At 43.6% G+C, this 11,858-nt stretch overlaps 1 protein-coding gene across 1 annotated transcript in view; it reads right to left on the reverse strand.

Moving 5' to 3' along the window:
* Nucleotides 1-2,328: 2,328 nt before the first annotated feature.
* Nucleotides 2,329-11,858, reverse strand: part of LOC128889819 (protein turtle) — a 66,014-nt gene continuing 56,484 nt past the window's right edge. The window contains exon 15 of the mRNA XM_054147823.1: nt 2,329-11,490. Within this exon, the coding sequence (XP_054003798.1) occupies nt 10,296-11,490 (1,195 nt within the window). The 3' untranslated portion in view covers nt 2,329-10,295. The remainder of the gene's footprint in view (nt 11,491-11,858) is intronic.

Genomic DNA, 11,858 nt, shown 5'->3' on the forward strand with positions numbered 1-11,858 from the left:
CTCGACCAGTGAAATGGAAGGGTAATTCTTCCGCTCAAGGCGAATGAAAGGGTATTTTTATTCCTACATGTACTGTGCTTTAAATCAGAGGCACTACATTCCTTCCATTCGCTTCACACCTGTACAAAATCTTCACTTTGAAATATCCTGGAAAAACGAGTTTCCAATCCAGATAATAATAACTGTCGTGCATCGTCTAATTTGAAACGTTCGATGGCAACTATTAAATTCAACCAATAAAGTTCGTCCATATCGATCGAGATTTATCAGATCTCGATCGTTGCGTAGTAGAGCGTCGCCGTCGTCGACGAAACTGCACATCGTCGAGCAGAGCCGCGCGCCATTTGCGTGGGTGACCTCAGATTACGTGACATCCGTCCCTTGCCGCATTAGCAGACTGCCCACAGCCTTGTCACGCTGTTGAGATAATGGATCCATTCGCATGGATCACGATCTAGGATTGGACGTGCCCGGGATACTGGAAATAAATGCGTGCATAATGACACCGACCGTATTATTTCATCGACGAGTCATACAAGGGAACGGAACGAGTTGTTCCTGGTCCACCTGCCATGCGAACCAATCAATCCCCCGGGAAATCGAAAACGAAGGTTCCCAAGCGAGTATCCCAACGTTCTCACTCCGCTGGCAAAGCGGTAGAGCACTCGTTAGGTAAATCAAATTGGTCTCTTGATAAAGTAGAGTTTACATACTTTTGGTAAATAAGGTTGTCTTCCGCGCTTGTGAAAGCTAGTTAAATTAGAAAAATGAATAAATCAACAGAATAATAAATGAAGCTCTCGAGGCATCGAAGTTGAAGAATTGATCAAGAAGCTTCCCTTCCACGCTCGCAAAGGGTAGTCAAATCACCAAATAAATATATAAATCGAGGCCTTCGCTGGTCTAATTATAGATCCGCCCCCGTGACGAAGTTTCCAGTAGTTCGATGAGATGAAATTGCCGGCCAAGGCGGTGAGATCAATCCCGAATCATTGCCATTTCGACGTAATCAGGCCATCGTCCAATCGCATAGGCCTGAATATATTTTCGTCTGTTGAGACAAGAAACGCGGAATCTCGGTCTGGCCTTTAATTCGCGGAGAGGCTGCGTGCGAGCCGCTATTCAAACGCGCGAAGAAGGGACATTTGCGCAACGTGTCTACAGCACTGATTACCGGGAATTACCGTAATTTTCATGATTTCCCCCGATGCCATGCGTCGCGGGTACGCGCGCTGGAAAATTGGAGCAAGCGCTGGAATGTTAGTCTGATCTAACCCAAGGAAACAATTTTTGTGTAAACATAAGTTGAAGACGAGGGCTTGGTATTTTTTCGGGAAGTAAACAGAAATTTTTAGATAAACCTATCTTTAAATGTAAATGCTCTTTTGGGATTTTAAATGGTGTGAAGTCGATGAGAAAGAAATTTGTATTACATAGAGAGAAGTCGTGTAGACATGTTGGAATTTTGTTACGAATTTTATTTGAGGTGGTCCTCGGGGGCTATAGCTATGATTACTGATTATAGCTATAGTACGGGTTTAGCAATCCCGAGGTACCCGAGATATAGTAGGCAACAGACTATACCCCCTAATGGGAATGCCAGAGAATTATTAATTAAATGAATGTGAAGAACAAGTAAATCAAGATCTGAATCTGGCAGAGTGAAAATTAAATGCAAAAAGAAAGAAAATTGGATCTTCTGATCTGAAATTATCAGACTGCCCCCAATGAAAGTACTACGAGAGGCATATTTTTCTAAAATACGTTTGTATTTATTAAATTTGAACGTTATAAACTATAGCATATGCATATATTATGTATATGATATTAACGTAATATATTATATTAAGACATGATGATATAATATATCATACACTATAGATATAGGTATATCATCCCTCCCTCAGTTTCAGTTTCTACGAACGTGAATCGAACTCGATATCTCGAATCGAGTACAGTTAGACAGCGATCACTTTTCGATTACTCTCGCGATAATCACTCTTGGATCGATCAGTAATCGTAAACTATGCTCGTAATGCGCAGTCGTAAATCTGCGAGTTCAAATCTGTCGGAGCTAATCGTCTCTGATCATTCGATACGCGTTAAATATGATTTTTCATCACTGAACAGTAGCGCAACTAGAAGGGGGAGATACCACCATTTTAGAAAAGAATTAAGAAATATCTTTATAACAAAAATGTTAAAAAATGCTTTATTAACGTGTAGGAATATAAACAAATTTTGCCTCACCTGGTTGGAATTTCTGGTTGCGCCACTTCTAGCTAACCATAACGCTAGAACTACCTATCGCCACCACTTCATCCTTGAAATTGATTAATTAATTAATTAGCACCACTTTTCAGAAATTGCCTCCAAATATCGAGGCTAGAGCATTGTTATAATAGAGTAATTTAAAAGGAAAGTTAAAAAAAAATGATAAAATTGATTAGCTTGATAGTTCTAGCGATAATCATGGCGCACATTATGCTCAACGATGGAGTCGGCGTGGTTCGCGAGTCGCCCGACACATCTAGAGGGGAATTGGAGTTGAACGTTGATGTGATCCCATACACAGACACACCCCACACCCATTTATTTTATTTCCTTTCAAATGTCGCTTTATTTTTCATTTTATTTGATAATAAATTGTCTACAATTTGTCCTAGGTTAGTTACGTCTTGGAGTTGTTCTCGTGGGGAGAGGTTCGCGAGAAAAAGCATAGGTCGATCAATGAAACGGTGAAAAATGGCGGGAACAGGGATAGTGAACAGCGAGCACTCGCGAAATTTTTGTTTTTTTTTTGTTTTTTTACCGAAAAGGAAGAACGAAAAGAATGTAACGAAAACGCGTCTCTGTAGTGAACGTTGGTTCTTTCCCTTTTATTATTTGTTTGTTACTTGGTTTCGTGTCGCGCGTACAGGACGAAAGGGGACGACAAGCGAAAAATAGCGAGGACAGACGGTACAGAAGAACGTTGCTGCGTGTATGCGTGTGTGTAAGTGTGTCTGTGTACCTGTGGTTAGGTGTAGGTGTGTAGTCGAAGCGATTTCACGGTGGGCGAAACTTAAAGGAAATTAATCGTGTCTGTTGCGCGCGTGAACGCCTCAAAAAATTATGGCAGGGACCACAGTTCGAAAGTCGCTTTGCCCCACGAAAGCTAAATAATTACAGAAAGTGGAAAGTCGAGAGCCATTTGGTTGAACACAGAGTGGGGCTATACTTGAATCATTCCCAATAATAATTGATTGAAAAATACTACCGTATAACATTAACAATTTATTGAAATAAAAATTCCTGAAAATTCCCGCGAGTGTTCACGCGATGCAACTCTAACCGACGAGACGAACAATTCACGAAAATGTCAAAAAACGTAATCGTTATGGGAATCGATCGATCCACTCTCGCGCGATCCCTACCGATCGTCGATCATCTCTTTTGCCCCTTCGCAGCAGTGTTGGGCAACGATCGCTCTGTGACCACTAAACTGCGAATTATAAACATCCATAACATATGCTAACATGGAAATCGTACAGAAAGTGCATCACACGAATTAATACATATATAACAATATTAATGTCTTGCTTTGTGTAAGTGTATACGTTTAGATTAATATGTAATAATAGCACACACGTGTGATCTACAATCGTAACTCGATAGTTTACAATCTTTCAAAACTTCCATTAATAATTAATTACAATTATCGTTATTGCAGATTTTACGCGAGCAGAACCATTAATATCGTTATATCAATTTACGGAAATACCCACTGCACACACTTTTCATATGCTTTCTCCATACTAGCATCAAACAAATGTTTATAATTTGTAGTCTATCACGAAGCAATCGCAGTGAAACTTTACTCAACGCTGCTCGCAGGTTGCGCGCGCGCACGGTGTTTCCTGCGAACGTTCAAGCTACATTGGATGAGAATTTCACTCGCGACTCTGAAAAATACGCTATGCCAGATGGCTTTCAGGTACGTAAAGAGCGAATACCTAAATTAATTTCGTTCACAATCCGGCGGAGTACGCTCGTACTCGCTCGAATATCTAAATAAATAACGCGACGAAGGTGTGTAAATCGCGAACGCAAAGAAAGCCGTGACGATGATTCGAGGTAGACGGAGAAGAATCAGAAAAAGTGGAAGAAAACGGAGATCGCAAATGGAATCGAGGGAAATGTAATAGAAGCAGAAACAGACGAAGTGGAAAGTTGAGGGGGGAGGGGGGAGGGGGGGGCAGGGATCAGGGAAGAAGAAGGGTGTTTAGGAACGAAAGGAATAGACGTGAAACGAAGTTATCGATAATGATTGTTGATGAACGTTACACGAACGAATTCACGATTCAACCATATCATTCACTTAACACGCGATCGCGCGAAACCATTGTCCATTCTCTCCTTCTATAACGGATCCTTCGTCTCGATCTCTATATACACACGTACAGTATATTTATATATACATATATATATATATGTGTGTGTATACAGAGATTTTGCAACGAATGTACGGTGAGTCCTCGAGTTACATGAATTTTTAAATGCTCGCATATTTGTCTTTAGACACATTTGCTATCGTGTAAATTAAATTTTTGGAATACCTGCAATATAGGAGATCATAACATTTGGGGTACCAAATGTACTGCGAGGTGATCGAAAGATTTATTTAACATATGTACTCGTATATTCAATAAACTTCTTCAATGTTTCTTTCCATAGAAGAGTACAAATAGATCCATTCAATTTAAATACTTAAATCGAGATTGTGTACCAAATCATACACACCTGGTTTCAGGTGGTTCGTATGAATTAATCACGTGAATCGAGAACTTACTGTACGCGTATACATACATATTTATATATATATATATATATTTCTCGCTAAATCTCTCTTTGCGGTTTCGAGCAAGACTTTTGAGCCATTCGTGCCGGCGCATCGGAGATGCATTTTATTATCCGTACTCTCTTCGATCTCAGCGATCGTTCACTCTCAGCGCGTCCTTTTGAGATCGTTGTATCTAACTATGATATATCTACACGTTACTTATATACCTATATCGATTGGTTGGTTTCCTCCTCTCACGCTCGTATTCTCGTCTTCGTTTCGACGGGCGTCTAGACAGGTCTGACGATCGACGGTTCTCGATCTTCCTCCTTTTCTTAAAAGGGTTGTTAACGTCCCTCTCGACTTTCTACGTGACAACGTTTATGCTCGTCGCGCTCGATCAGTGGAAGCAGCTAGGTGATTTCGATTCGATCGCGGCCGTTCGACGTACAAAAAGATTTATCGATCGAGATTGACTGTTCCTTCGTTATTTATTTTTCTTTTGTGGTGGTGTCGAGCGTCTCGACGACGCCAAACGTGGACACGTAGATCGGACGCTGGAGACGGGCAAAATTTGATTCGAATAATACAAACGAATAACTATTTATTCGCGAGGTTTATACGACCGAAGGTATGTTATTCGTTCATTTTACAATTCAGATTCTAGAATTCATTCGGTAACGAACGAAACGTGTTGTATCTTTTATTCGTTACTCGCGATTTTTATTTAGATTGAGAATTTCGCCCGTCCCCGGTGCCTACAACACGATTATTATTATGATACAACCAGCGACGCGATCGATCGCGACGTTTCGTTGATCGCATGATCGCGCGCCAGCTTCACAGTTCTCCGTTGCTCTCGCAAATCCCCGGGTGATTAATTAATTAATTTTAAATGGAATTAATCGTCGCCGCGTTCGTCGTTTATCGTTGATTAATACGCTACACGCTACGAGTCGTTTACGATTTACAATATCAATTAATTATCAAATTATTAAGTCAATCATTAGAATTACTTTAGAATATTGGTACTCTTTCGCGTCGCCTCCGTTTAGTGTTTTTATTTATTTATTTATTTATTTATTTATTTATTTATTTATTTATTTATTTATTTATTTATTTATTTATTTATTTCATTCCGTATCATTGCTCTAACCTCTCCTCGAGTATATTCGCGAGTATTTCACGCGATTTCGTCTTTGAACGTTAGTCACACGCGCACGGCATTCTTCCTCGCGTATGTTCACGTCAGAGACTGGGCAAAATTTTATTCGAACGGTAGACGACGAATAAAATCAAATGGCGATATATTCGCCACGTTTATTCGATCGTACGGTTATACGAATAAGATTTTCAACGCGAAATACAATTGTAGAATTTAAATTCAAGGTTTTTATTCAGGAATAAAAAGTTGTACATCTTTTAATCGTTATTCGGGATAAGAATTTTGCCCATCTCTGGTTCTCGTTCGTGTTATTTCGCCTGTCTTTTCCGCTACGATTCTCAGTCTCTCGGCTCTCACACACAACGACCTTGCACACACACACAAACACATTTATGCACTTACACACACACTCGCGCGCGCGCACGCATTTGAATGCATTGTGACGGAAAATTGTCGGCACGTACAATTTGATAAAATTGCGCAGAATAAAACGATGAATTTTGAAAAATTAAAATATACTTCGCTCTGTTGTGTGCGATTTACAAAATTGTTAAATATTCAAGACAAATACGATATGTGAATATTGGCAGCATTCGATTTGTCACTTGCATGACAAAAACATGAAATTTGTGGGGGCGTTAAATTTAAACAAAAATTCAAGTGTATAGATATGTGTACATATTAGCCTACATGTAGTGTAATCAATTTCTTGCACGTGAAAGACACGATAAACAAAAAGAAAGTAAAGTGCTCATTCTTTCCGAAATGAAAGTCCTTGTTCTCTTATTTTTGCGCACTGTTATCACACTATATCGTCAACGTGTCAATAATTTTGCGATTCACTGTACATTGTAACAGAAAATTATAGATCGTCCGCGTCGTACCGCACGTTTGGTTTTTGTAACTGTGCGTCGAAGTATAGTTGAATCGTGAGTAGAGCCCTTGCTAATATTTATATAATATAAGTATGTATAATACGTACGTATAAATAAGTGTTTGTACTATAAAAAAAAAGAAAAAAATAATGTGAAACGCTGAGTCGTCGAGAGCTGGAAATCGTTGCTCGTCGCCGCGGACCGAGAGCGTTCGATCGTCTCTCTTTCTCTTCGGTTAAACGCCAGAAAAGAAGCTCCCAAAATATTCACGGAACGCCTGAAAGGTATGAATATGGACGATCTCTCGTCCGTGTAGGTCGCGTTCGTTCTACGTGACAGACTTGGGCAATGATCGTTTTGTGATGCTACGATTTGTGACAATAAATCACAAGACTGGCATTAACGAATGATCGATTACATTGTGCCCAAGACTGGTACGTCGTTAGTTAGCCCGTATATCCTAATCGAACGCTCTGCGTGCCGTTCGCGTGCATCGATCTCGACTCGAAGATGATTTAATACAATGCGTTTTGGTGAGAATTAGGTGGGTCTCGAAGAACGCCATTCGTGTTATGCGCGTGTGTCTTGTACTCATCCGTATATCTCTGGCTCTCTATCGTTCTCTCCGTATTGTGTGCGTGTCGTGTCGATTTACGTGTCCGTGTGTAACTTGTGCGTACTCGATTCAATTTTCACGCAAGACTTAAAGAACACCGTGCAAAAATGATCTATTGAAAAATAGTGAATTCGTTCGATAACTCTCAGAAACTTAGAGTAAAAAATCAAATGTGTGAACACATCGTGTTTTGTAATTAATGTGACAAAGAACTCGAGAAAATTATGAATTTTATTTTCAGGGAATCAATTAATTAGATATGTAAATTTCACCATTTTCGTCTTGAAATCTTTGTGATACTTTGTGTCTACCTTCGAACGCTGATTGTAAGTGCGTGAAACTAGGATTAATTCTCGTTTTTTAATCGCGTGGAAAGGGAATCGAGTGCACGTGTACGCGCGTGTGTAACTCCTTTTGTTTTTCCCCTAAATTGCACGAACCAGGGCCGATCGGCGATGCTCCCGACGCGAGTGCACGATTCGCGTGTATTCTTTCGAGAGGGGGCCGGCCTCTTCTTTTCGCAATTTCGTTTCCCGATCCAAACAAAGGGTTGTCCCCCTTCCGCAGAGATGGGCAAAATTTGATTCGATTTTATTACTTTGGACAATACTTTATCACGAATAAAAACGTCGCACATATCCACACTGTTCATTCGAGTCAAGATAAACTTTTATACGTTCAACGTGAGTTATAATTTCATTTCGTAATCCTGATTGCAATAATGTATATATAAGAGAGGAAGTAAAATTTCGTGGCAATTTTGGTGCCCCGAGCCCCCCATTTCTGGATCACGAGTTACAAGTCACTCTCTATTAAAATTTGGTACACGAGAAAAATTATATTTTTTTAACAAGTTTACATAGTTCCATAGGAAAATTTATTTTTGAGAATAGAATAAACCTGAGAAAAAAATTGAAATATTTTAAATACCATGCACAGTCGCGTAATCTCTACCCGGAATCGTCTTACGCAATCTCTCCATGACTCGTTCAACGATCTACTTTTAAAACAAAGACTTCCCCTATGCTTTTTCTCTTAAAATTTCCACCAACTCGCTAACATCGAACAATTGCAGAGGATCCGCGTCGTCCGAGGAGGACTCAATAGCTGAGCTCGAAATCGTTAAGGTGCTCCTAGAGACTAATCCACACGAATATTAAAACCCAAACAGGAAATTCGAAAGAACGTAAAAGTAGTTGCCATAAACACGATAACTTTCGTCGTATTGAACGAATAGGAGACGAAAGTGATTCACCTTTTATCTATCATTTGACGAGGCATTTTGCACATCTCTGCCGTTCCGTTTGGCGGTTCGTCGAGCACGGTTCGCCGAGCACGGTTCGCCGAGAGCGAGCTTGGACGCTCGCCGAGCGATTTGAACCCCGATGGCGCGATGTATATGTACACGAGTGTATGTACACGTAGAAAAGACGGGCGAGCGGGTGTCGAGATGTCGCGGGGGTGGGCGTGCACGCGCGTGTACGCGAGCCTCGTGGCCGGCCGAGTGGGCGCGCGCGTAGATTCAAAGAACATTACGATTAGTTTTACTTTATTTTTTTTTTTTCACGTTTACGTTGCTTAAGAAAAATTATTGTGCCGATAATATGTTGGGTCGCTAGCGAAACCCTAAACAGGCAGTGCAGTACGAGTGAGTCCTTAAGCAATCTCGAGGCAAGCTTCGGCCTAATATCACGTTTCACGAGTCCATTTTGCTCATCGTTATAATTACTTGTTTTTTATTTATTTAGTTTCTCCTGTGTATACGTGTTCGTGTGTCTCTGTACGTGTATGTATGACGGTGTGTACGGTGTACGCGTGTAGTAAATCTTCGATTATCTTACGTGTTTGTTTTTTATTTTTTTGTTGCTTCGCTTTCGCATTCATTTTTCTTTTTTCTTCTTTTCTCTCGTTAATTATCACTTACAGTGTACGATTACGGTTAATCTTACGTGTCGTTTTGTATCTCATTATTAATTCTTTATTTTCTTGCTCGTTAATTCATTATACGTTTCGTTAAAGGTGTAACGGAGCACGGTACAGTTTCTTTGGAGAGTATCGTGCCGGGTGTTATGCTCGAGAATCCTCTTCGCACTTTCCCTCCATCGCCTAGAATCGTAACGGCACCTAGGCGATGACTTCACCGAACGAACTTTTTCCATCCCGTGAACTCTCATCCTTTGTCGTCCTTTTCGCTCTCGGCTCCGCTATTATAATACAAGTATCGCTAAAAATCGCTGTAGTTGGCGGGAGGTCGACGATCCTAGAGCTTTTCGAACACATCGTCGGAGTCGTCCGTTCGCTGGATTCTCCTCGAACCGTCGATTCTTGGAACGCGACTCGCCTCGAGTCGACGAATCGGACCTTGGACGCGTCGTGTCCGCTTAAATGTACATAATTCTACTGCGTTAGGTTCTCTCGTCGAGAATCGTATGTATCCTGAGCCCACGCTCCCCGCGAGAGCGTTTCCGTAGCGATGGTTGCCCAGCCGAAGTGGAATTGACTTGAGGTTGCCTACGGCGGAATCGCGCCACGACGCCGACGTATCCTCGTGCTTCAACGGTTGGTCTACTTCCGCGTTATGCGTCAAAGGGTTTTGTTGGGTTTGTTCGGACATGTATGCCTTTCGCCAGCCCCGCGAAATCATCGTGCGTCTTCGTCGTCTGTGCCGTCGTCGACGAACGAACGTACGTAATCCTCCGCGACGTGACCGTTTCCAGGGAAATAGCGAAACGAAGCAGGGAATCTGAGTCGTGTAATCGAACAATGGGGAGAAAATCCAAGGATGCGTGCAGAGCCTAGTGCTAGCGAAGAGTAGTGTCAACACGCGCTCTCCAGGTGCGCGCTCTGCCGCCTCCTCGCCTGCCGTTGTCTAAATTGATGGAATTCCGCCTTCATTGCCTGCACCCTGGCCTCGATGTTGTCCCTGGTGTATCTAAGCGGTTGATGATGGACCGTATGCACCTGGTGAATGTGTGGCACGTGGATGGCGTGGATCTGATGGACAGGCGGCCTCTCCTCTCTGGTAGGCGTGGAGGCGGACGTTGGAGTAGGGGTGCAGGAGACAGGATCGAACTCGTAATGTCCGTCGACGCTGCCCGCGTCCACGGCCATTTGGATGTGCGTGTGACCCACCTTGGCCTGGTCCTGCAGCTCCAGCCACCTGCCTACCAGGGGCGGCGGCGGTGGCCTGTACGGCGGTGGTCGCCATTCGGCCACCGTGCTGCCGCTCCTGGAGCTCTGGTTCTGTTGCGAGGTGTTCTTGCTACCGAAGCCAGAGCTGCTGGATCTGCTCTCCGGGGACGTCTCCAGGTCGGGGGACGCGGCCAGCTCGGGCGCGGATCTCGCGTGCCTCGCGTGCCTAGGTGGAAGCCTGGCTCTGGGTCTGCCGGCGGGTTGGGGCGGCGAGGAGGTGGCCAGAGGTTGGACAGGGACGAACCTCCTAGACTCTGCGTGGATGGCATTCAGCGAGGGCAGCTCCTGACTGTATCGCTGGTGCATGGTGCGCAGCTGTAGGTAATCGGGCGGCGTCGGGAAGGAATGTTCACCGGATGATGGCTGCCTGACAGAGCTGAGATCGCTGAAGTACAGCGGCGTCCAAGGTACTTGGGGTCCTGTGGGCGAGCTGGCCAGAAACCTGGGCGAGGATATCGTGCAGATAGCTGGCGCGATCCTCGCCAGCGAGTTGACCGTCGCCAGGTGATGAATGGACGGCAAACCGCCGTTGATGGACACCCCGCTGCCGTCTGACCTGAGGCTCAGCTGGCTGGTGCCGACCAGCGGCCGCCGCCAGGAGGACTTGAGCCGCTGCTTGGGCAGGAAACCCCCGTCGTCGCTGCTCGATGCGTCCAGGATGCTGTTGTTCGCCGAGCTGACCACGGAGTCCGCCACGACGAAACGGCCGTCGGCCGCGCGCGAGATCTTACCCAGTGGCCGACCGCGACACGAGTCCGGCGTGTCGGGGGTTAGGATCTCCCGCAGGAGATTTAGACCTGGTACTCGGCTTTTTCTAGGTCTACGGGTAGGACAGAAGGAGCGTTAGACAGATCGCTGCCGTGGCGAGCGCGAGGCTGCGACGGCCAATTACCAACGTGGTGTGGAGGAGACTCTTTTCGAGCTTGACATGGTTAATTTTGAACCTTGGCTCTTGGGAAGCTGTGGTCGATGGAAGAGATGCGTGGACTTTTTTTTAGAGTATACTGTTTGCAATGGTATGTGTGTTAATCGCGAAGCAAGAAGTGTAGTAGGGTGTCTCTAGATGGACTTGAGCTTGCTCTGCTATTTTAAGGGTTGATAGGCTTTATAGGTAGAAGAGTGTTCGAAAGGAAGAGGTCTGAATATTTTAGTAGAAACCAGTATCTATCAGTTTATTGTATTTTACCA

Source organism: Hylaeus anthracinus, unplaced genomic scaffold, assembly GCF_026225885.1.
Source record: "Hylaeus anthracinus isolate JK02 unplaced genomic scaffold, UHH_iyHylAnth1.0_haploid 11997, whole genome shotgun sequence".
NCBI classification, from domain to species: domain Eukaryota; kingdom Metazoa; phylum Arthropoda; class Insecta; order Hymenoptera; family Colletidae; genus Hylaeus; species Hylaeus anthracinus.